General features: G+C 44.4%; 1 protein-coding gene and 1 long non-coding RNA gene across 2 annotated transcripts; both read right to left on the bottom strand.

Annotated features, from left to right (window-relative positions):
• Positions 1 to 9,640: 9,640 nt before the first annotated feature.
• On the bottom strand, positions 9,641 to 26,069 carry LOC140634776 (uncharacterized). The gene is made up of 3 exons (XR_012032156.1): positions 25,388 to 26,069; positions 10,747 to 10,901; positions 9,641 to 10,245 (listed from the first exon to the last, which is right to left on the bottom strand). It is a non-coding gene; the product is annotated as an uncharacterized lncRNA (long non-coding RNA).
• On the bottom strand, positions 18,834 to 19,739 carry LOC140635900 (nuclear transport factor 2). The gene has a single exon (XM_072831183.1). It carries the CDS (start codon positions 19,653 to 19,655, stop codon positions 19,272 to 19,274), a length of 384 nt encoding a protein of 127 aa, XP_072687284.1. The 5' UTR covers positions 19,656 to 19,739; the 3' UTR covers positions 18,834 to 19,271.
• Positions 26,070 to 26,446: the final 377 nt, after the last annotated feature.

Raw genomic sequence — 26,446 nt, 5'->3', positions numbered from 1 at the left:
GGGGCCGTGACCTTTCTTCTGTCATTCATGGACTAACCAGGACAACCCGGAGCGCAAAAGGTCACCAAGCAACTTGCTGAAGTGAATCGGCTCGAAGTAGAAATGAAAAGAGCTTTCTTTATTATTATTTTTTTTTTTTTTAACACAGAGACTTGGTCTAATCTGTCAGCAGAGAAATGAAAGCCAGATGAGTCCAATTCGTTATGATGCATGGAAAATAGGACGGCTAACTGCAGACAGGGAAGCCCACAGTGAATCTGGGTTGAGGGGTTTCTCTAGAACGTTAGAAACGTGACTCTCACACAGACGTCTCGTCAAAGATTGATCCAGTTCATTAGTGAGGGAGCCAGCAGGATGCCGAAGCCGAATCAAGGGAGGATGCAAGAGACTGTTTTATGTGATGCTGAAGGAAAGGGTATGAAGGGAGGTTCTGGAAGTCAGATAAAACTGGTTAACATCCTACGAGTGATAAGATCTGACCCTTTGGGGTTATGCCGGCTATTTGATGACATTCATTTGCATTTCTACTGAATAAACGACATCTGCAACTTGGCGGTGTTCTCAAGTTAGCGCTGAAGTTTGCAGAGCCTGAAGTTTGCAGAGCCGGGGCCCTCAGCCTTCATCATTAGTAGATCCCAGTTCCTCCCCTGGAGCACTGGGGGGGCCTCAGGCGGAGGACACATGGGATGGCCCAACATCAAATGGCACACACAATAATTTTGGCATTATTTCCAAGTTTGGGATGATTTTCCTTAGCGCGCAGCTTCACTGTGTGTGTGGCAACATCGGCCGGTGAAGAAGTCACCCTGCCCTGAGCACCTGCAAGGCCAGCAAATGGTTTTCAGAAGAAGTTTCCTCACCCAAACCGCAAAGCCCGCTTACTCTTCCTCCCTGCCCTCTTTTGCCATTTTTAACCTTCCTCCATGTACCTCCGTTGCATGGCAATAACCACCTACAGGGAATGCATAGACTCCCCTCTCTCTCACTTATTCTAAGCCCTCGATTTATAAGCCAGTGTTTTCTAGCATGAACACACTTGTTAAGCATGTGATTGTCTTCCTTTTGCTTCATCCCTCACAGGCCGAAGGCCTTTTCTCTGGGCCCCAGTCAGGTTTGGGTTGGCCGTGCCAGAGCCATCCACTACAGCGGCTGTGTTTATAGGCCAGCGGAATCTGACAGGGAGGGAATTGCTTGTTGAATGACTTGGAGCACATCCCTGCCCTGTTGAACCGGGATTAATAAACTCAGCAATGGAGCTTTGGAGGCTTCACCGTCCACCTCTGAGGGCATGGCTCGGGAGGGGCCCAGACTCACCTCGATGGCACACTCACACTGGCACCAGGAGGAGAGGATTAGTACTTGAAGTGTCATTGCTACCTGCTGTGCCAGCTGGGGATAAAACAACAACAACAACAACACAACAGCATTTCAATTGTTGAGTCCCATGAGCTACTACGAGCCTTCCAGCCCCTTCAGAGTCCTCTCTGCTGGTTCCAGGGCACCGCAGGAAGCATTTCACATGGGTATCTAGAATCGTCTTCTGGGTTATTGCTAGCATCTGTCCTTAATCTCCAGTCCTGCCCCAGCTTGCTGGGCTGAGCTCTATTAAGAGAGCTCACCCGTGTCTGCGGGGCCACGTGGAACAACCGCAGGCCACCATGCACTGAGCCAAAGTCACCAGCAGCAGGGCCACACGTCTCCTGTGCTGTCTTATGCCCTCCAGGCTCCTGCCCGAACCCACTCAGTCTGCATTCCTTCCTTATTTCAGCCCTTCCTCTCGAGGACTCAGGCACGGGTCCCTATTGCCTGGGGAGGGAGGACCACCTGCCCCTCTCATGGGAACCCAGATTGGTGCCATTCTACACTCTGCTCCTTAAGTGAACTCTTTCCTGGAGGCTCCCGGGAAAGGCCCCTTAGGAGGCCTGTGCATGATTCTCCAAACGTGCCCCAGGACACCTGAATGCAAGGGGACAAAGCTTTGATCCAGGCTGAGACCCTGTCACTCCTTCAAATAGACATGTGTGGAAAACATGACTTATCCATCAGCTCTGACAGGGAGCTCAAGAATATTGATTTGGGGCAGGCCAGGTGGCTCAGCGGTTTAGCACCGCCTTCAGCCCAGGGCAGGATCCTGGGGTCCTGGGATCGAGACCCACACTGGGCTCCCGGCATGGAGCCTGCTTTTCCCTCTGCCTGTGTCTCTGCTTCTCTCTCTCTCTCTCATGAATAAATAAATCTTTAAAAAACAATAAAATAAAAATAAAAAAAGAATATTGATTTGGCAAAGCAGAGGAACACAGGGGATGGTTTCCTGACTTTTCTGAATCAGATCCTCAGAGTGAGCTTTTGTTTTTCAGGCGAAGAAAGAATGGGCTAGTCAAGAAGAGAAGCGACCTTGGAGACCTAGAGTACCGTCTCAGCTATATGGGTAGAGTCTGGGCAAGTCACTTCCTCTTCCCAGCCTCACGTTCCTCACATATAAAACCAGACTGCTGCTCTGTCTAGACCAGGGATCAGCAAACCTCTTCTGTAAAGGGCCAGAGAGTAAATATTTTAGGCTCTGCAGATCATATGGTCTGTGTCACAACTACTCAGCTCCATAGTTGTAGCATGAAAGCAGCCACAGAAGATGTGTTGTTGTGTTCCAATAAAGCTTGACTCATAAAAGCAGGCGGTAGACTGGATTTGACCCAAAACTGCAGTTTGTGAACCCCAGGTCTAGATGATCTCCAAAGGCCCATAAAGTCTCAAGAATTTCCTTAGATTATTATTATTATTATTATTATTATTATTTGGTAAAGATTGTATTTATTTACTCATGAGAGACTCACAGAGAGAGGCAGAGACACAGGCAGAGGGAGAAGCAGGCTCCCTGCAGGAAGCCTGATGTGGGACTTGATCCCAGGACTCTGGGATCACAACCTGAGCCAAAGGCAGATGCTCAACCGCTAAGCCACCCAGGTGCCCGAATTCCCTTAGGTCAGAAGTGAATTTCTTGGACAGCACACATACAGTACATTTAAATATAAAATCTCAAATATAACAGTTTAGTCGTTATTTTAGATAACATCTTTCCTTCTCTCTTCTCCAGTGATTAATTTCAGCATCTTATCGAGACCCTAGAACGTGCCAGGTGGTGCCCATACCGTTGGGGAACCTAACAATGCACATGACGAAATCATATACCTCAAGTTATTCACAGTGTAAGGAAAGAGGCATGCATGGAGCTACATAATTGCAAAACCCTTACAATGACTGCTGTAATCATGCCATCAACAATGATCAAGACTTAGGTTCCATCACATCCCAATTTCAGAGGTAAGAGAGCACCAGGGTCAAGGACGTTGCAGGGAAACATATGTAGGATATACAGAACGCTGGGGGAGCATCTGAAGTGCCTTTCTGTGAGAAGTGATGGCTGTGACCTCGCAGAGAAGTTGTGACCCAGAGAGGGACTGGTCCTCGGAGCGAGGCTGTGACACGGTGCACTTGAATCCAGACTGGTGGCCGTTTGTGCTAAGTCAGACCTTTGTTCCAGTGCAAAGAAGTGAAGAGTAGCTTGTGGCGCAGAACTGATGCAGAAAGCACTGGTCCTGGAATGTGGAACGTGACATTCCGTGTGAACAGGACACACCAGGGACAGCCGTCTTGTCACATTCCCACAGCGTGGCCCCCAGCTCCACAAAGCTTTGCGTTTCTTGGTATATTTCTTTTTTCAGGAAGGTGAAGAGATTGGTAGAGGAGATGCTTTGACCACTAGCAAGTCACTGTGCCTAGAGTTTGGTCCTTGACACATTTATTCCTAAAATGTCATCATGACTTGATATATCCTTCCCCTAAAAGCCTGCGGGAAACGCGAACTTCCTTTGACAATGTGGCTGGCTGGAGCCAAAGGCTCATCTTCGTCAAGTCTTGAGTAGCCACATGGATTGGAGGAGCAACAATGCAGTTAATTCAAAACACTCTCAACCTATTTCTAGTTGACTTCGGGAGGTAGTACATTTATGCAAGAGTGAATTTACATTTTTCCTATTTATAGAATTGCAGAAGCTTAGAGTTTTACCAGGCCCCCTCATTCTACAGATGCTGTGAAAGGAACATTTAGAGAAGGGACATTAAGAACTTCCTTACGGTTACAGAGTTCATGGAAGAACCAAAATTAGAACCTAGGTCTTCTGATGCCAAACTTAGAACTCTACGAACCACGGTAAGGACTGCATTTTACACTGTGACTCGGTGTGTGTGTGCAGGAGCACACCTACGAGTATAAACTGGCGTTTTCTGTTCTTTGTTCTTCAATTATTTCCTTTTATTTTATTTTTTTATAAATTTATTTTTTATTGGTGTTCAACTTGCCCACATATAGAATTACACCCAGTGCTCATCCCGTCAAGTGCCCACCTCAGTGCCCGTCACCCAGTCTCCCCAACCCCACGCCCACCTCCCCTTCCACCACCCCTAGTTCGTTTCCCAGAGTTAGGAGTCTCTCATGTTCCGTCTTCCTTTCTGATCAATTATTTCCTTTTAGAGAGTGCTAGTCATGGCCCACTCGGTTGACTTCACAACCCACTGAAAGATTTCGGCTCAGCTCAGTTTTTGATTAACACTGCTTTCTCATATGCCGTTAGAAGCATACACCAAATGGGAAGGAATACTTTCTTACCACACTGTGGACAAATATTTCCCTTTGAAAGATCACATTTCTGTGCCTCTTTTCATAGAATTTGTGGCTATTTATTTGGTTTTCTTGGGGAAAAAAATTTAAATATGCATACAGAGAGTCACAGATCTGTCAAATATTTTCAAACCGTGTTCCAAACTTGCTTTCTCCACAAATTCTTTCCAGTCTAAACCCATCAGGCTCTGATCCTCTCAACACTGATATGCATTTTTTTTTTTTTTTTTTGCAATTTATTCCATCACTAATCCTAAACCCCATCCTTAGGCCTTTCCTTTTAGGAAAATTTGGGGTAAAAATCCCATTGGTGCCTGGGAGACTCTTGCCCTGATTGTCCCGAGTCTAGGAGTGGGGATGGAAGCTTATATGCATGGTGTAAAATGGCATGTCATCCATACAGATCAAAATTCTGTATATCTGAGTGCTAAAAATAGGAATGCAACAAAAATGTCAAAATCAAGCTGCTCCAGAACGGGGCCCAGGCTTTGAAAAAACATACATAATTTGATTTCCAGTGCAATTTTAGCAACTTTTCAGCCTCTGGACAGTAGAGCCCCAGCTGGATTCAGTCTCCTGCTAGCCCTCCACTGCAAACATCCTTCAGAGTTATACACTCCCAGCAAGGACACCTTCGAAATTCATTTTGTTTTCTCAGTCACTGGGGCTGCAGGAGGTCATGGCTAGGGGCAAGGAGCAGAAGGGAGAAGCACAAGAAGCAAAAAGTTTGAAAAATCCTTGTACTGGAAACTCCTGCTACAAATTGAAGAATCACAGCCTGAGACCGTGGGTGGACTCACAGAAGACCCTAAAAAATAGCCCTTGGGCCCGATCTGTCTCCTTTCCCCGCTTCAACTGCTCTTTCCTAGGGTGCTTTCAGTTTCCTCCTTTACCAAGACACAACAGCAGAAAGAAGGGAGCCAGGAAGGCAGAGGCCAAATGCTCTTCTCAGCGGCTGCCCCAGCCCTGCTCTGACAACTAGCTGATGAGAAAATGGCTCCTAATTAAATCACTTCATAAAAAAGAGACCATTTTCCATCTGAATGCACTCCACAGTTCTCATGTTGGGTAATTTGTTGCTCAAATAAGCCAGAGAGGTGGAACTCCAAGATTGCAGCGGCTGACGGTCCACAGAAACAGGGACCATGTTTTGGCAATGCCCTCACCCTGGAGAGGGTAGCGAGGAAAACTGACAAATGATAAATCTCCTTATAAGGAGTCTGCTCACTGGAGACCTGGGGGCTGAGATTTGTGTTTCCCAGTCCGTAGGCTCAGCATGATTCCGTGCCACTAAGACAAAAAAAAACAAAACCCAGAAAAGGCTCTTTTGCCTTTCAGTACCTGAAAAATAAGCAGGAGAGGACTTCCCTTTTGCAGATCTGGCTGTGATGGAGAAGGAGGGTAGGGTGCTCCTTCCATCCTATTTGGACAGAAGCATGGAGTATCTCCACCTTCATTAAGCCCCGTGGTTTAGGACAATCAGCCGGGCGATGACACCCAGTTAGAGACTGTGGGCTCTGAAGGTAGACCAAGTGTCCCTTCCAACTCTAACGCTTCCCAGCTGGGTGACCTTGGACAAGCTGTGGCAATAGTCTAAGCCTCGTTCTTCTCATCTGTCAAAAGACAATAATAATATCTACCTCTTGGGGTGCTGGTGAAGAGTAAAAAAGATCCTGTGTGTAGGGCACATATGTCTAGCAAGAGAAAGCACTCGTGAAACAGTAGAGAAAGAGAAAAAGTGTTTTCTACTTTACAGATGAGTAAACAAAGGATTGGAGAGCTGAAGCAGCCTGGCCAAGGTCATCAAACCTGTGAGTGCTAAGGTCAGGATTCTGTTTCACCCTAAATCCAGCAACACAGTTCCATTGTTGGCACAGAGGGAAGCAAGCATTTAAATGTTGAGGGACCTTGGGTGGCTCAGTCGGTTGAGCATCCAACTCTTGATTTCAGCTTGGGTCATGGTCTCAAGGTCTTGGGGTCGAGGCCCATTGCAGGCTCTGCACTCAGCAGAGAGTCTGCTTGAGACCCTCGCTGTCCCTCCACCCCTCCCCTTGCTCCCACAAGTCCTCTCTCTCTTTCTCAAATACATAAATAAATCTTTTAAAAATTCACACAGTTTTATTGGCTGTGGACTGAGCAGAACCATTTCTGACATACTTGTCTAGGGCAGGCCAACCACAGAGTATACAGGTTATACTCCTTAACGTATGTCTTGGCAAGGATGAGGCCAATTCCTTTGGTTCTTGGGCCGATCTTGCTCAAGGATTCCATTCTTCAGACTGCCTGAGCCCCTTTCTCTCTGAATTCCAGAATTTTGGTCTCTTGGGTTCCACAGCCAGCCTCTGCTACTTTAGCATCTAAAAAAGATTCGCTTATTTTCCTGAGACCCAAAAGAAAATTGGTGGTCCTGGCTCCCTGCCTTCTGACCTCCACTTCTCTCTCTAGTTTCCATTGTGGTTTGGTTTCAGTGGAAAATTCCACTGCAGCCTTGTATGGATGAATGCAGCCTTGTTAATTATATTGAATCTACAGAGATCAATTTTTATAACTCTAACAGGGTTAGCCCCTGAGTTCCTGTGACTGTTAGATGATCATGGCCCCGTTCCTCTGGGTACAGGGGCCCCTCAGGGAGGCTAATTGATGGAGACCAATCATCTGTCATGGGTCATTTCTATCGTGCTGGAAAATAGAAATGTATGGCTTTGATCAATGTCTTTCCTTAGGGCTCAGCATCTCCTGGCTCCCTTCTCCTGTTGGCACTCGGAGGCAGCAGCATTTTCCCCCTTTCTATTGGAATAAATTCTTCCTTGCCACTCTTTCTCTGAGGGCCTTGACTGCAAACGAAATCAGAAACTATAGCACAGTTTGGGCTGTGTTTTGTTCTCTTTCTCTCTCATTCTGATTTCCTTGCTGTCTTCTTCCTGCCTCTCTTTCCTCCTCTCCTTCTTATCTTTTCTCTCCCTCCACTTTCCTTGCTTTCTTCATCTTTCCTCCTCCTAGCCTTCCTCCTTCTGTCTACCCTCTTCCCATCCTCTGTGTGTTGAATTCTTCTCAATTAAATACAAATTGATTAGGTACCCATTTGATCGGGTGAGGTAACTGAGCACTCAAAAATGAGCTAGTCTCTGCCTTCAAGGAACCTATGGCTCAGTAGAAGCTTCCTAGTAGAAACTTCCTATATTGCCTTCTTGTTCCCAATTTATATGGAGGATTGAAAAATCTAGATATTATTTGGGATTAGTAAAGACTGTCTTGCTGCGACGATTGTGTGTGGATTAATCATTTACACTTACTGTGAATTAACCAATAGAATTGCTTTCTTATATATAACAAGCAGCTATTGGGCAGCTGCCCTATAAGAATAAAGATTTTGGTTGGAAAAGTAGAAGTAGAGAATTTGGGATCATAAAACAATTTTGGAGGTTGGCAGCCTCAAGAAAGCACTTTGAAGAACGTAAAGACACTGTTCACTAAGATACAGATTCTTTTCACCCAAGGCTTGTCAAACATCTCTGTGACCTATAGTTGTAATTTAAGCCAAGGCCAAATCAGAGGATTTCCAGGATTAGAATTTTTTATTTCTTCTGCTGTAAAAATCTTGGAGCCTACTCTCAGCAACAACAGTGGAACTTGCTTACTGGATAGCTTCTCCTGCTAGACTGTAAGGCCCATGAAATTAGGACCTGTCTTGTCCCTAACTGTGCTCACTGCCCAAAACAATGCCTAGTCTACATATAGTAGGTGTTCAATAGAGAATGAATGAATGGGGTGACAGTAGGGTATAAATGCTACAGGGATGTAAAGGAGGAGAAATTTCTATCAGTTGAAAGATTTGGTTTAGAAAGAGCATGGAGTAGATAGCAAGAGAGTCAGTGGACTGTTTGCCTGGAGCTCAAGGACAACTGGGGAGGAAAGTAACTTTGCTGAGAACAACAGGGAACATAACCAGCTAGAACAGAAACACTTTGTAAGCATGAACACTTTCACAATTAACCCTTTCTTGAACACCATGGAAAGTACAATCAGATGTGTACATATATGTGTGGGTTGGTAGGATGATTTTACCTACTTTCTGACCAGTCTGGGAAATGGAAATGAAAATGGAGGCAGCTTCAGGGCAAGAATAGATTGCCAGGGGCACTTGCCTGGTGGGTCACATCATGCTCCACAGGACAAAGCCACTCACCGAGGGCTCCACTGGTTACCGGAACTCTCACAGAGGATGACAGGTACTGTGTTTCTGAACGGTTCTCATTTCTCGAGCCCAGGAACTCTCCCTAAATTTGTTCTAAGGGGTTGTGCCTCCCCAGAATGAGAGATGGAGGTGACCATGCAGCTCTTCTTTCAGGAAAGTCTTCCCAACCCAGGGTGCCTGGGTGTGGGTGGGGATGATTCAGCCCCAAGGCAGGGAGGAGACCAAATGCCCTTCAGGGAACCCATTTAGCCTGAGAATCCAGGATTATCAAGGGCGAGTGGCTGCATAATGATGACCTATTTTTCAGCTCCCTGAGTGATGGCAGGTGTAGTTAATGCGGCAGTCTTTCATCTTCTGCTGTGTATCACCATCCCCACCCCCCACCCCCCCACCTAGACCTAGAGATTATTCCTTCCTTCCTGGTGTCCTTTTTCTTTGTCTCAGAATTAACGAGATGTCATGAGTCTGCCATACATCACCCTATCAGTAGCAAGTGGTGACTTCTGATTAGTGGGATACTACAGGAGCAGCGGGAGGGACCATGGCAACACTGGCTCCTCTGCCCGGCAGCCCTGTCGTCCCTTGGAGACCGGCATTCTGTCTGTGTCAACAAGAATTTGTCTGGGGATTATTCATGTAGCTGGACATAATGAATTCAGCTGTTTGCTAGAGCAGCAAATGGGTTTTTTGCCAGTGATATTAGGATCAAGCTGAGTAATAGGATGTGTCCATACCAGAGTAATGTCCATTTATTAGCTTCTGTGGGAACACACACATTAAGGAAATCACATTTTGCATGGCTCTGTAGCTGAGGGAGCTGCTTGTTAAAAATTTCCACTCAAGCAACCTCGAGCTAAGGATTTGTATTCCAAAGAGCTGGACCTATTTCACCAAAAATATTTACTTGAGAAGTAGAAAAATCCTACAAGCATAATGAGCACGAATGACTGCCTTATATAAAATCTCTATATGGGAAAGTTAACCTCAGTCGAGGGGAAAAGCTGTAGGTCTGCGGAGAGGGCAACTCGGAGCAAATGGCTGACACATGCTGTCTCTCAACACAATGTCAATTGGCTTTTTTTTAAGTGACCTCAGATCAACTTTAATGGCCTGTAAGGTTACACTGGTAGCAAGAAGAGATGTCTAGGCCATTGGGAACAGTAGCTGCCTACTTCATTGCAGGGCCCCGGGGACGGTTCCTTCCATTCTCCTCAGACATCTCTTTTCTGCTTCATTGATGATGAAAATCCCACCATTTCAGGTTCATTCCTTGGCTTGAGCTTTGTCCTTGTCCAGTGACAGATATCACTAGGAAATGCCACGCATTAGGCCTCTTGGAATTGTGCAGCACCAAGCTGGAAGGCTTTGGGAGGACCTGGTGGAGAGCAAAGAGATTATAGGCTGGAGGCCTGGGTGGCTCAGCGGTTGAGCATCTGCCTTCAGTTCAGGGTGTGATCCCAGGATCGAGTCTGGCATCGGGTTCCCCGCAGGGAACCTGCTTCTCCCTCTGCCTATGTCTCTGTATCTCATGAATAAATAAATAAAATATTTAAAAAACAACACAAGGAGATTATAGGCAAGGTAGAGAGAGGATAGGTAGTAGTTCCAGAAAGGTAAGAAAAAATGGATTTGAAGACAAGGTTTGCCTACTTTGTAGCCTTACAAAGGAAAATTTAATAAGTAGAAGTCCCAATCTCTGTCATAAGGGAGCTTATAAGTCTAGGATGCTTTGTAAGGTGCATCTCATGCAGCGTAGACATCAGGTCTCCACAGAGCCAACGTGATAGGCTTCAAAGTGTCTTCATGGTATATCTTTCTCCAGCTGGGAACGAAAAAGGAGAAATGAAGGGAAGATTCTCAGGTGAAACAAACTCACCTCTTCTTTCCCGACACAGAGGTCCTGAGGGGATATTGAATGATTCCTTGTTCCACTATGAGCTTTCAAGCCATGTCTACCACAGGAGGAAGCCCCCTTGGCAGCAACAGCATTTGTAGCAGTTTTGTGTGATCTTATGAAATTATCTAAATTCCCTGGAAGACAATAAGACAGTGCCTTCAGCTCAGAAAACACAGGGGTCTACTGTCAGGCAAGCCCTTCCCTCAGCCCAGCTCCAGTAGCCCTGGTTCCCCTTCTGTCATCTTCCAGGTGCTCCTTCAGGGACCAGCTTGCCCTCCCCCTTCACAGACATCCCTTGTGCCTATTCAACTTCTCATCCCTCTTTTCTCCTCAAGGCTAAGTTCTGGGTAGCTTAGTAGCTCATCACCTACACTCTCCTTTGCTAACCCTCAAAGACAAACCCAGAGGCCTTTTGTTTTTTTAACCAGTTGCCACCAGGAACTGCCAGCCGGAATGCCAAGATGTTACAAACATGGGAAGAACCCCAAAGTCCTAGAATTTTACTCGAGCTTCTGGTCACTGTCCCGCACCCCAGGCCCCAGCTTATCTTCCCTGTTACTGCTCAGTCCTTGGTCCTCTTTTCTTCTTAGAGCTGGACAATCACATGATCCCATTTCATCAGCCATCTTTAGCTGGACTGCCTAAGTCTCCGTCTTTGGAATCAACTCTTTGTCTCAGTGTGAAATTCCCACATCCAACTGCAAGATCAGCAGTCTCACCTCAGTGTTCTCCATCCTGGGCCCACTCAGCATGTCCCAAATGGAATTCATAAAGACTTCCTCCAGAGTCTGCTCTTCCACCTGAATTATTTTAATTTTTTTTTTATTTATTTATGATAGTCACAGAGAGAGAGAGAGAGAGAGAGAGAGAGACAGAGAGGCAGAGACATAGGCAGAGGGAGAAGCAGGCTCCATGCACCGGGAGCCCAACGTGGGACTCGATCCCGGGTCTCCAGGATCGCGCCCTGGGCCAAAGGCAGGCGCTAAACTGCTGCGCCACCCAGGGATCCCTGAATTATTTTATATTGGCTTCAGCAGCCACCCAATCACTTAAACTTCAAGCCTGAGAAACTTCTCAGACAGCTTTTCCTCCTCCTTCCCTGTGCCCCCATATCTACCTGCAAAATCTGACGCCTTCTTACCATCTCTGTTCTTGAGTCCTCCCTTCTCTACGATTGCTCCCCATTCCCATGCCAGTTAAGCCTTCACCATTTTTCTCTCATTGCTCCAATAGAAAGAGTTTCCTTGATCTGTTTTTGTTTGTTTGTTTTGGTTTTGGGTTCTTTTGCAGTGTTACCACAGAATGGTTCCCAGGGGGCAGATATGATCCTGCTATCCTCCTGATTAAAATCTTCAGCATACAGGGGCGCCTGGCTGGCTCAGCGGAAGAGCGTGCAACTCTTTATCTTGGGGTCATGAGTTCAAGCCCCACATTGGGTGTAGTGATTACTTAAATAAATAAATAAGCCTAAAAAATAAAAATAAAATCCTTAGTCTACAACCCAAGCTTCTTAGGATGGCCTGTGAGGTAGCCCACAAAGTGTCTCTGCTTAACACTCCAACTTTATCTCTGTGAAGGCCCCTCTTTGCCTCATCCCACTTCCCTCTTGCCATATTCCAGGCTAAACACACTTCTTTATGCTTCCATACCTTATTTATGGCCTGCCCTCTGCCACTCATTGGCCCCACTAAGTCACTTAAAAAAATAAAAAGGTTTTATTTATTTATTTATTCATGAGAGACACAGAGAAAGAGGCAGAGACATAGGCGGAGAGAGAAGCAGGCTCCCCATAAGGAGCCTGATGCGGGACTCGATCCCAGGACCCTGGGATCATGACCTGAGCCAAAGGTGGATGCTCAACCACTGAGCCACCCAAGTGCCCCACTAAGTCACTTTTTAATAAGAGGACCTCCATTTCTAGCAGGTAGGTCTGAAGTTAGAGTAGAACAATAATTGTGATGTAGTTGGCCATAACTCAGGACAGTTCAACAACCATCTCCATCTAAGGTCCATTATGGTGGTCTGACATAATGAAGGTGGACTGACCCTGTATTTTTAGTCTAAATGGAAATACACTTTAACTTACCTAATACGAAGAGCTTAAATAGATAAAGAAGCAATCTCTGGAGTCAGAGTGCTTGGGTTTCTTTTTTTTTCTTTTTTCTTTTTTTTTTTTTGTGTGTGTGTGCTTGGGTTTCTAATGCTCATCATTTAACCTGTAGTTTCCTCGTCTTTAAAATGGAAAAAATAATAATACTATCTCACAAGGTTGTTATGAGAGTAAAGCGATTAATAAAAGCAAAGATCTTAGATCTTAGAACAGTGCCTGGAAGAGAGTATGTGTTTGCTAAATATTAGTCATTGATGTTGTTACTAGCAGAATAGTAGAAATATTTATAGAATTCCATGTTCCTTATCAAATCATCAGAAGGATTTTACCGCCATCACCATTGGAAAGATTATGAGATTATGGGACTCAGGAGTTATGTCTGCTTTCCAGGTGGTGGCAGAAACTGACAGGTATTGCTGTGCAAATGAAAACACACAACCCATTCCGCTTCACCCCATCCCACTTTATATTTGATAAAGGGAATCTGTGGCTTTGTAGATCTGATACTGAGTGAAAGCACTTCTTGCCTCTGTTTAGGCCTACGCCACCAGAGCCTTCCACAACTCAGCCAGAATCCATCCCACTGCCAATCGCTCCATGGCCCTCCATCCCAGTGGGCTACAGTTTTCTTTCTTTCTTCCCTCCTTTCTTTCTTTCTTTCTTTCTTTCTTTCTTTCTTTCTTTCTTTCTTTCTTTCTTTCTTCCCTCCTTTCTTTCTTTCTTTCTTCTTTCTTTCTTTCTTCTTTCTTTCTCTTTCTTTCTTTCTTTTTCTTTCTTTTTTTCTTTCTTCTTTCTTTCTCTTTCTTTCTTTCTTTCTTTCTTTCTTTCTTTCTTTCTTTCTTTCTTTCTTTCTTTTTTCTTTCTTTCTTTCTTCCTTTCTTCCAAGGGAAGTGCAGAGGGAGAGGGAGAGAGAACCTCAAGCAGACTCTGAGCTAACTGTGGAGCCCGACAAGGGGCTTGATCTCATGATCCTGAGATCACGACTTGAGTGGTAACTAACAGTTGGATGCTCAACCAACTAAACCACCCAGGTGCCCGTGGGGGCTACAGTTTCTAAAGCACTCCCACCTGCATGATCTCTTGGGCTTCTCACAGTGGCCCAACCCCACCTGCAGACTTGTCGCATGCCTCCGAAAAGGCTTTAGTTGCTGCCATTGAGATGGGTGCTCATTAAACAGCTTTTTTTTTTAATGAAAAATAATTGCATTGGTGATTTTGTATAGACACAACCAGAGGGAGAGACCATGTGCAGAGAGGCTTAACCCAAGCCAGTGGCAGGGAACATACCTGGGAATTTGGCCTGGCTTTATAAGAAGAACCATAGTTTTCAGCTGAATGAGACAAATCTCAAAAAGTAGAAAAAGGAAGGAAGGAAACTAATGAGACATCTCTTGGCTCACGGATAATGTGGGCCGCTCACCCAGTGGTCTGCAGTGGCTACGCAGCATCTTTCACACTTCGGTGACAACCGAATTACTTGGAGATCATGCAACCATGATGAGACCCGAGAAGAAATGAACACAAACCCAATCGCAGCCAAATAGCACTGCTATCTATTAACAAATGATTATAGGCTGAGGCAGTCTTTAATGAGATTTTAACAAAAGAAATCTAGCCGTGTTCCTCTGGGGCAAAGAGATTTTATTATGATGTGAATGATGAAGCGGGCAAGGGGCCCTCCCTTGGAGCTTCAGGAAAGAGGGGAATGTGTGTGAGGCCTGTGTCTTCGCTCTCCGAGGGCTCTGACTCCCATTGAAAGATGAAAAGCTCTTGGAGAAAAGGACCCACATGACATACTGTTCCATAGGAAGTTTCAGTTTGGTTCCCAGTCTGGTGAGCCAAGCAAGTCATTTAGGAAAATTGTTCTAGGCCCGTGTGTTGTGATTCCAATACTTACTTCATTGTGCCTTTGGTTATCCTAAAGGGCGTCATGGCATTCTCCAGAGCTTCTCATCGGAAGGAATAGAGCATTAATTTGGAAGAACAATGGGGTGGGCTAGAGTCGGCGACCCGGTAAACCCACTGGGGTTTCAGAAGAGAAGGCGATGTGAGTCTAATGGTTCAAGAGAGGAAGGAGAAAAGAGGCTGCACAGAGTGGGTCAGAGGGACAGAGGAACAAAGTGCAATTCTGGGAAGCCAGCATGCCCTGCTCAGGAGCGCTAGGCTGCTTGCATGGAGTGGATTTTCCTTTTTTTACTTTCCCTACACCTTTCATTTATCCACTGAGTGCAAACTAAGAAATATCAAGGAGAGAGGTCACAGATTCTGAAGGAAACTGAGGAACAAACAGAGTGATGGAATGATGCTTGGACATTAAATAGTGTCATTCCTTAGGAAGGGGCCATGGGCACATAGAAGGATGACAAAGCAAGGCCGGGAGGTGGTCTCCCTCTCACAAAAATTCTTTTCTGACCAAACTCTAGTCAGGCTCCTGGACCTTCTCCCTAGGCCCATCCATGCACTTCTTGGTAACATTTAAGTTTAGCAAGAACCCCTAGCCCTTGACACCTGTTCGGGTTTCTCATCCTCCGCCATGGCCATCCCCCAGGTGGTGTTTGATCACCCTGGGCTTCCTTCTGCATGAATCCTGTTAGGTCATTTGGCCAGAATCCCCGGGCCCCTGATGTTTCTGCTGGTCATTGTCCATCCACCCACCCCCACCCTGCTCCTAAATTCCCACTTGCCCATGCTATTTTTGGAATTGAGCCTGGTTCTATACTGAGGTCTCTTTTTCCCTTTTTGAAACCATCCTGAATAAACTCTGTCTAAACCACTTTAATTATGTTCAGCTCTGGTCTCCTTTGATGCCTGAGGATGAGTCCTAGGGGTCCCTGGCAGCTGGGGCACAATATAAGACTATGGCCATAGACTTTGCTGGTGATACTCCCGTTGGGACCAACGGCAGACACTGGCTGTTAAAATATTTAGTGTCTGATAATATATGATGAATGAGTAAAGAGTATAGTAGCACTTCCCTTAATGGCTCACACTAGGAAGGAAATTTAATAGAATTGAGGATGAACTTTAAAATGACATGGAAGATAAATCTCCAGAACATACATCTTTGGGATAGATAGCTCATTTTGTTAGACTATAGCACTATTATTGCTACTAGCTAACATTTATTAAGCATTTACTAAGTGCCAGGTGCTATTTTAAGGGTTTTGAACATGTTAACTCAATGCTTCCCATAGTGTCTGTGATGATGAGTAAGTACGCTTTTAAATTTCCTCTGTTATGGACGAACGCTTTTGTAAAAGTCAATAAAAATCAATTAGAAAAGTTAAATTAAAAAAAATGCAAAATTCAAGATCAAGTGTTTGGTTTTTTGGTTTTGGTTTGTCTTTGTTTTGTGTTTACTGTTGGATTAAAACAGATTTAAAATTACTCTAGCAAATGGCTATATAAGTTTCTAAATGCTTCTTCTTAATTGCTATACTCCTCTCCCCATGGACCAGTAACAAACCTTCACAGACTGGTACCCATCTACAGACTGTATATTAGGAGTTGTATTACCTCATTTAGCCCTCATAAAAATCCTATGATGCAATTAATGCCTCCATTCTGCAGGTAAGGAAACTGAGTCACAAAGTAGTTATCTTACTAATGAGGCCAAATTAGATCCGTTAGCAGTCAATTAGCTTTGCAAACAGAAACATCTCTATTTTAGGACCATAGAAGTATAGCTCATCTACTCCCAGTAAAATCATGAGTAGCTTAAGTAGAGCCAGCCTTAATGAGAAAGTATGGGGTTGTGTGGGGTTTTCTTTTTAAATTTCATTTATTTATGAGACACACAGAGAGAGGCAGAGACACAGGCAGAGGGAGAAGCAGGCTCCCTGCGGGGAGCCCAATGCGGGACTTGATCCCAGGACCCCATGATCATGATTTGAGCCGAAGGCAGACGCTCAACCACTGAGCCTCCCAGGAGCTCCAGTATGGAGTTTTATAATCTAGGCTTCTGTTGGGAAAACTGTGAAAGAAATAGCCAAACATTTTAGGAGTGTCATCTTCGCTATATTGAGCAATATAGTGAAGTGTTCCAGAGTGGGCTTAGGAGCAAGGCTGCTCGTGTTTGTCTCCTGGCTTGCCTGTGAACTTGCTGTGTAAACTTACTAGTTTCTTCCTACAAGGATGGTTGGGAGGAATAATAACTGTATATATATATAGTACTTAGAGAAATGCTTAGCACATAGTAAGTGCTCAATAAATGTTAGTTATTATTTTTGCATTTGAAAAACAATCCATTGAAAAAATTTTGGATCCTATAAATGCCTCAACCTGCAACGGCCTGACTTCAGACTGAACAAATCAGTCCTCCCTGCCTTAACCTAAAACTACTGGTAGAACCTGACAATGCTGGGCGCCTGGGTGGCTCAGTGGTTGAGCGTCTGCCTTCAGCTCAGATCATGATCCTGGGGTCCTGGGATTGAGTCCTGCATCAGGATCCCCATGGGGGTCCTGCCTCTCTCTGTGTCTCTCATGAAGAAATAAATAAAATCTAAAAAAAAAAAAAAAAAAAAAGAACCTGACAATGCTCCAGTGGCTTCTCTACTGTGGCACTGCAGACATGTGTTGGGGCTGTTGTGTGCGCCGTAGGGTAGCAGCATTCCTGGCCTCTACGCACTAGATGCCCATATCACTTCTTTTTGGTCGTGACAACCAAAAATGTCTTCAATCATTTTCAAATATCCCCTGGAAGGAAAAATAGCCCCCATTTGAGAACCACTGGTGCAAAGGAAAGACAATATTAATATAGTCCTACATAGGGGCACCTGGGTGGCTCAGTTGGTTGAGCATCACGCTCTTGATTTTGTCTCAGGTCATGATCTCAGGGTCATGGGATCCAGTTCTGCACTTGGCAGGGAGTCTGCTTGAAATTCTCTCCCTCTGCCCCTCCCCCTGCTCATGTGCAGTCTCTTACTCTGTTTCTCAAATAAAATCTTTTAAAAAACCATAATAGTCCTGTATATTTTTACAGCTTTTCGGTTTAAAAAGTTTCAGATGTTTTTAATTGTGAAAAAGAAAAAAAAGAGAAAGGATGAAAAGGTTAAAAAAAGGAGAAGAAAGAATGAAAGAAGGAAAGAAAGGGGAGGGAGGGAAAGCCTAGAGCACAAAGAAAAGAAAGGGCAGGACTCAGAAATGAAGGGATGACTGGACCCTGTGTGATCTCCCACCAGGGCATCTACGTCGACATGTCCGGCCAGCCCCTCAAATTCAACATGTTCAGATCTGAACTGAGGTTACCCCCCAAATACACGCCTTCTTTGTTGTTCTAGTTTCTCTTAGTGACCTCACCATCCACCCAATCTCCCGTCTAGAAATGTGTGTCCTCTTGAAAGGACGCCTCCTACCAACCCTCCCCCTTCTCCAGCACTGGACTGACTACCAGGTTTGCCGATTATACTTCTGTTAGCTCTCTCAGGGACAAAGAGTCACATATTCCATTCACCTGATGTGGGCACTGGAAGGGACCTCAGAATCACCCACCACTCTGACTTCATAGGCGAGGAAACTGGCCCAAAGTGGTCAAGGGCATGACCTTGGACAGATTACTCTGAGTCTAGATTCTTTGATTGTAAAATGGGGATCATACCACAGGCCTTACCGGGTTGTGAGCTGACACAGACCTGATCTATCACCCGTGTTCCCCTTGTCTCAGGTCTCAGTTCAGGGCTGGGACCCAGCACTCTTGCTCCTTCACCACACTGCCTCCTGGATCACGGTCCTGTCCCTCTTCTGTACCCAGTGTTCCTGTTCATTTGGCCCCACCATCCTGACCCTGTTGCTATTGCCCCATTCATGGCCAGCCCTCAGCACTGCGCACCTAGTATGTTGTGAGAGTCCTCTCCTTGGACTGGCTGGCTCCAGGCTCTCCCCAGGCCAATCATGGTGCACATCACTGTCAAATTCCTGTCTTAAAAGAGCACTTGACACAGGGATCAAGTCACTTTCATTTTTATTTTTATTTTTTTTTTGTTAAGAAAATTTTTGTGGTTTTATTATATCATGAGCCATTGAAACATCTGAACAAATCAATATCTAGGCGGTCAATATCTGGGCGGTGAGGCAGCTGCTTTCTCCTTCACTTCTTTGGGTTACTAGAGCAACTTGCCAGTAGATTAAAAAAAAAAAAAAAAAAAAAGACAACCTTTTGCATTACTTAAGTCTTTCCAAGGCATGCGCTGGTACAACACAAACTTCTCCTGTCAGATGCAACTATTCTAGCATCCAAACATCATGCACAATACCTTGGTAGTAGCAGTGCACTGCGCCCGCTCCCACCGTGGCCCTGCTCATTTGTGTATGATATTTGGAGCATCTGGAGGAGTGTGAATAGTTATCAGGAAGAGGAGGGAGGAGGAAACAGCATGAGTGCCTGGCTGGGAAGAGGTCAGCCGAAGTTGTGCAGGGCAAGCCTGAACATGTCATTGGTGCAAACCCAAGCATCATTGATGTTCTTTAATAGGAACATCTGGTGGAACCCCATGATGGGGTCTTCATCAGCCTTGAGCTGGCCCACTACCATGCTGATGATGCAGCTATCTGGCGTGGGCTGATGGTCCTGTGCCGTGATGCTGTGCTGGATTTTCTGGAACGGAAGGCTAGACAACTTCTCCACAATGGCAGCTTTCCCCTGGAACTGCTGTCCTTCCCACGTAAGGCATGATGCATCAATATAAATTGCGCCTAGTTGGGTTCTGTCGTTATCAAATAACTGGTAGTAATGCTGAATGAAGCTGGATCCAATCTGCTCCCAAATTGGCTTGTCTCCCATTCTGGAGCGTCACCCGGCCTTGTTGAGACCCGAGGGGCTGGCACGATGGCGGCAGCGGGGGCGGCCCACTTTCATTTTTAAATCCTGCACCATTCCCCATCACAAAATTTAAACTTTTTGGCCTACAACTAAATGTCACCCTCTCTCCCTCCTCCCCACTCTCGATTCCCCCTCCCCCTAGACTATCTTCCTACTCTTCATTCTACATTTTGCTTCTTATTCCTTATCAAACGAAAATGCAGTTTCTTGTATACATCCTATGCTTTCCCGCCTCCGCCCTTTGCTCCTATTCATCTTCCTGGGATTCCCTTTCTAAATCCACACCCACGTCCTATTTCTACCCATCCTTCAAGACCTGTATCAACCAATTTCCTTCATGAAGTCAAATCTCATCTTCTCGGTTAATGTGTACTCAATCTCTCTCTTCTCTGAACTCCTGTAGCACTTTATTTACATCTATCTGTGGCATTTATATCTTCCCACCTTGCATCATAAATATCTATGTACTTAATTTATTTCCCCCACTAAACTGGAGGCTCCTTAAAGACTCAATACGTAAAAAAAAAAAAAAAAAAAAAAAAAAAGACTCAATATGTACAGATTGATTTATCTTTGTATCTTCCATGGGGTCTAGTACAATAAATATCTGGCATATTTGGGCCATATAAATGACATTAACTGTCTACTTATTTATCCCTTATAGGACCCCTATCTATTTATTTATCAAACTAAATTTGACAGTGGTTAAAAAAAAAACCCCTAGCATACCATAGCAGCATGAAGAGAATCCCTATGACAACAAAGATTCATAAAAGAAGCACGTGTAAGTCAGGAGATTATGTCATATGAACAGCTGCACATGTGTGTGGGCACGGGCATGTGTGTGTGCATGCATACATGCATAGTAGGGTTTTGAAATCACACAAGGCTGGTTTCCAATCCTAGCTCTCTAACACTTTATAGCTATGTGACCTTGGACAATTTATTTTGCATTTCTAACTTTATTTTCTCACTTGCAAAATAGAGATAAAACATACCTGACAATGGTATAATGAGGATCTTTTATTCATTTCATCAAACGACTATTTTACTAAGTCTTCACAATGTGCCAGTTTCCTGGGAGAAGCAAAATAATATCTATACTATATTTACCAGAGGGCCTGTTATATTAAATAGTTTTGTGTGTTTAGTATTTTAACATCAAAGCAATTAGAGGACTCTTAGAGCAGCTACACTCTTGCTCATACGTGTGCCTATGAAGAGAGAAAACTGTATGTCCCAACTAAGAATCTTTGTTTTAAAATCTGGACAGAGGGATGTACAGTTTCATTCTTTAGCCAGAATTTTTCTTCCTCGGGTAGCTTGAAGATTTTTTTTTCCCTATATATTTTCTTAATCTCCATACCTATGGAAAAATCAAGAGCTATTAGAAATGCTATTTGTTAAGTGCCTACTATTTGCTATCACTCTTTTTTTTTTTTTTTTTTTTTTTAAGTAGGCACTACAACCAACTTGGAGCCCAATGCAAGGCTTAAACTCACAACCCTGAGATTGAGACCTGAGCTGACATCAGGAGTCAGGTTCTTGGGACGCCTGGGTGGCTCAGCGGTTGAGCGTCGGCCTTCAGCTCAGGGCTGAAGTTCCTGGAGTTCTGGGATCGAGTCCTGCATCGGGCTTCATGCATGGAGCCTGCTTCTCCCTCTGCCTATGTCTCTGCCTCTCTCTGTGTCTCTCATGAATAAATAAATAAAATCTTAAAAAAAAAAAAAAAAAGAGTCAGGCGCTTAACCTACTGAGCCACCCAAGGTGCCTCTCTTTGCTATTACTTTTCCAACAACTCTCTAAGAAGACAGCTGCTCTGCATTTTTATGAGCAAAGAAACAGACTTCGCGAGGGTAGTAGCTTCCAAGAGGCACACAGTTGTGAATAGTGGGGTCCTCCTCCAAACACCACACTTTTCTCCTGCTCAGGGGTCTGCTGGTGAGATGTCCTAAATACTAGGCCGGGGTGAGGAATGATGATTTGCACCATCAATTTCTCAGAAGTTTTATCATTACTTCTCCTGGGTCCAGAATTCTCAGAAATATTGAAATAAGGTAAGTTTCAAATCCTGGCTAAAGAGAAAAAGACCCCTTCTGTTGGAGGGAGAGTTCATATTACTCTCCCTCTGTTCCTACCTATTCCTAGAGGAAGTGATGTCCAACTGTGTGAGTCTTTACTCTCTACTAGTTCCTCCCCAGTGAGGGAAAAATGATTAATTCCTGACATTTCACAGGGAGCAGGATTATTGGCCTAAAAAACAGGAATAGGCCCAGCAGGTCATCTGGCATAGGCTTCCACTCTCTTTCTTCCTTCTGGATGGAGGAGAGCCCATTGAGTTTCCCTTTTCCATCCAATGCAGAGAACTGGGTTTACCCTGCCCATGATGATGTGTGTGATCTACAGTGTTCATCCTTATAGCAGTTTGTTTAGTGAGTGCCCTTCAGACCCAAGCCCCCACCCCACCTCCTGGGATGGCTTATCCCAAGGCCCAGCAGGAAGTGAGAGGCCCACTTTGGCATTGGTTCTCAGCAGATTTCTCTTTTCTTAGTTGTCCCATAGATCCTTACCCTTGCCAAGTCACTAATAAAGTTGATATTTTCATTCCCTTTTGCCTAGCAGTTCTTATGTGTAATATCTAATGGTCAGAACCCAGAGAGAGAGAAAGAGGGTCATTTTAGGGGCAGATCCACTGGCTCTATTACTAGGTCAGGGGCGTTCTGCAAAGCTTTTTGCTTCTTTGTTCTACATCAAAGCTAACCTTATTTTCATAGATCAGCTAACCTGCAGGACTCTTCAGAGCGATTTTAAGCCAAATACATAAATGCTGTCTAACAATCTACAAAAGATGGCCTGTCCCTGGAAACTTAATCACTTTGCAGTTGACAAGGAGTAGGAGGATGGAGACTCTTTTGTTAACTTTTGTTTAAGGGCCCAAAAACTGTTTAATTTTGTCAGGAATAGCTCATACACATTAACCAAGTTAATTCTGACAAAAGTCAGTCTAGGCAGCTTTCCTTATATTTCTATTTACCATCTTAAAAATAAAGTTTTAGCCACAACCCACCCCCAAAGCCCTTCAACTTGAACAAAGTCTTCCTCTGGACCTCAGTTTTTCCTCTGAATAGTGGGTGTTCTGATCCAGACCATTTCTGACACCATTCCTTCTCTCACATTCTACTCATATTCAGAAGTTAGTATTTGGACCTGGATTGCCTTCAGGGGATGTTGTTGGTTCTGAGAGGTTTTGGGAAATAAGGGAGTCTAAAGGAAAAATCTAATAAATAAAAAGGGAGAAACTTGCCAGATGCAAAGTGGGAGTTTATTCCAGGCATATTAAATTATCATGAAACACATCCATCTGCATTTATTAAGAACAGGAAACTCATCTCTGCTTGCCTAAAGCCCTCATTTCCAAAGCATTAACAAATTATTCATTTCCTTCATAAGTTTGTTAGTCCTTGGGGTATTTAACACCAGGAGTTTGACCATATTATCACTTATCCTCATAACATGTGATAAAAACGATACTAAATATTTAACACAAATGAGAGTGGATATGGCTTATGGATTCTCATTAATTTATTTTGCTTTTAGCATAATAACTTAATACTTTACTATAGACCTTTTTTCACCCAAAACTGAGGAGATATGTCTCAGATTTGCAGTATTATCATAGATAAATACTATACTGACCACATAACAAAAAAATTTCCCTTTCATGCAAATGTGTGTGAAAGATTATTGAAATGAGAAAGAGTTTTACTTTCTTAGCCCCTTGAAAAACAAGATCTGAAAGCAGGTCATATCACTATTTAGCTTTATTAGTCTTCTAATGTTGCCGCATAACATATTGCCACAGTCACTCACAGCAACAATCCAGTTATCAGCTCATATTTCTGTAGGTCAGAAGTCTGTGTGAGCTCTCCAGGGTTTTCCACCCAATAAGGCCAAAATCAAGGGTCGACCAGCTGGCTTTTGTGGGGGGGACCTGGGGAGGAATCTGCTTCTAAGCTTGGTTAGATTGTTGGCAGAATTTAGTTCTCATGGTTGTAAGACTAAAGTCCAATTTCCTTGCTGGCTGTTGGGGAGGGGAAGCTTTTAGTTCCTTCATGTTGTCCACATCCTTGACACATGGACCTTTCCTTCTTCAAGCCAGCAATGGTGTGACAAATCCTCTCCATGCTTCAAATCTCTGCTTTCCTCTTTTGCAGCTCACTAGAGAAAATCCTCTGCTTTTAAAGGGCTCATCTACTGGGTCAGACCCACCTGAATAACCTTCATATGTCAAGGTCAGCTGACTTGGGATTTTAATTACATCTGCAAAATTCTTTCTTAGCACTACCTACACTAGTGTTGAATGAATAACCAGGAGGCGAGAATCTTGAGGAGACATTTTTAGAATTTTGTCTACCACATATTCTAACACGATTAAGCAAGCTACCTAATCTCCATAGGCCTGAGGTTTTTTAGAATGCTGCTCTGATACCTTTGATGACTAGACCTACGAAGGAATTATACTTACTATAACTTGACAGCACCAGCCAATTAAAAACAAAACAAAAAATATGACAAACCAAAAAAGCCTTCTCAGACTGGGTCTACAAGGTGTCCAAGCACATGAATGAAAAAGAATCAGATTTAATTATTATTAGTTTAGCTCAATGCTATTTTCCCAGCCTTGACAGTAGCATCTGGCACAAAGAAGTGCTCGTTAAATATAGCGTTTGCTGAATGAAGGCATATACAGCACTAATCAGAGCCCTTTAGTTAAGTCTTTATCAGATGCTTACTGCACACAATACATTTGTGCCAAGTTTAGTGAAGAATACAAAGACTCATAAAGCTCCATCCTCTCCTATGATGATTAATTTTATATGTCAACTTAGCCAGGCTTTGGCGTCCAGCTGTTTGGTCAAACACCAGTTTAAAATATTGCTGAAAGTGAAAGTATTCTTTAGATGTGATTATTTGAATCAGGAAACACTGAGAAAAGCAGATTACTTTCCATAATATGGATGGGATTATTTGAATCAGGAAACACTTTCCATAATATGGATGGGTCTCATCTAATCAGTTGAATACCTTACAAGAAAAGATTGAAGTCTCCCCAGGAAGAGAAAGTTCTATTGACAAGCTACCTTCAGACTCAGGACTATAGCATTAAGAGAGAGAGAGAGAGAGAGAGAGACTGCAATATCAACTCTTCTATGGGTTTCTAGCTTGCCAGATTGCCCTGCAGAGTTTAGACTGCCAGGCTAAGTCATGTCAGACTGCATGAGCCAATTCTTTAAAATAAGTTTCTTTCCATGGATCTATATCTATACCCCTATCTCTATCTCTATCTGTATCTACACATATATATCCTATCGGTTTAAGAAGCTAGAGTAGCATTGGGAAGATTAAAATGTGTACAAGGAAAGTAATGAATAGCAGGTGATTACTTATAAGTGGAGAGGAATAAATTGTCTTGGATTTAATGAGGATGGGTGATCAAAGGAGGCTTTATGAGCAAAGTGGGGTTTAATCTGGAGCTTAAAGAATAGATGGAACAGGTGGAAAACAGGGAGTGTTGCACAGAAGCAGACCTGGGGAGGTGGGCAGAGAGTATTAGGTGGGGTTTACAAGGAGGACAACAGCCCAGCTAAAGAGTCCTAAAGGGTAGGCTCTTGGCTCTCCAGCTTCGCTCTTACCTCAGAGCCACCACACTGGTCCCCTCTGCCCAGCAGGGCCTTGCCTCCGGTCTTCACATACTGGAGTCTCTTGTCTCCAGATGTTGACTCAGCCGTAGTCTTCTCAGAGGGGCCTTTCCAGACCACCAGCTCAGACACTGCCTCCTCCAAACCTGTCCTATCACCCTCATTTACTTTGTCTACAGCGCTTCCCAGTGTGCAGAATTATTACAATTGTTTTGCTTCTCAGTTCCCAGAATGTGCTCTAAGTCCCACGAGAGCAGGATTCATTCCCTCATGGGATTCATTCACCTCCTGGGCTCCAGCCCCTTGAACGGTGGATGGTGCGTGTTGGCTACTCCCTCTCTAAACATGAACCGAATGAAGAAATGTTGACTTTAGGACTCGGTGTGTCCTGGCTGTGTCCCCGAAAGCAGAAGAGAGATCAAGAAGAAGGAAGATGCAGTTCATGAGGTAGAGCAGGGAGGCCTACAACCCGTCACGTCTGGGCCCAGAGGCTTGTTCTCTGTCTCCTTTCCCTTTCTCTCCAAAGCAGCTGCATCTGGTGGCCCTGCTGAGGGAACATCTTGCTGGAGAAAGGGCCCTCCTAGGCCCAGCGTCAGCTCCTCACTCGATTCCCCATGTTCCCCACAGTGTCAGCTTCAAACCAAAGTGCTCTCCCAAAGACGAAACCTGATGCTCCTCTCACCCAGAGGTCTCTTACCTGAAAGACTGCCCCTCTCCCCCAATCCTGGCTAAAATGAAAGCTCAGCTTTGGCGGCCTTTGCTGTCCTTTATGACCAACTGTTTTGTGTTCTTACATTTTGTAAACAGTTTTATTGGAACGCAGCTATGCTCTGTCCTGACCAGTCATGGTGGCTGCTTGGCTGCTTTCGAGCCATGATAGCCCAGCTGAGAGGTTTTGACCCTGGATCGCCTGCAAAGCTATATGTGTCCAGAAGAAGATTGTGGGGGAAAAATTTTTGCAGAAAACTTCACAGGGCACCTGGGTGACTCAGTGGCTGAGCGTCTGCCTTCAGCCCAGGGCGGGATCCCGTGGTCCTGGGATCAAGTCCTGTA

This window comes from Canis lupus, chromosome 6, assembly GCF_048164855.1.
Source record: "Canis lupus baileyi chromosome 6, mCanLup2.hap1, whole genome shotgun sequence".
Classification (NCBI taxonomy): domain Eukaryota; kingdom Metazoa; phylum Chordata; class Mammalia; order Carnivora; family Canidae; genus Canis; species Canis lupus.
Note: the sequence above shows the minus strand (reverse complement) of the source record. Positions and strands in the feature narration are given on the sequence as shown.

Excerpts from the sequence above, each read along its gene's own strand:
- LOC140635900 (XM_072831183.1), bottom strand. The coding sequence starts at position 19,655 with ATGGGAGACAAGCCAATTTGGGAGCAGATTGGATCCAGCTTCATTCAG.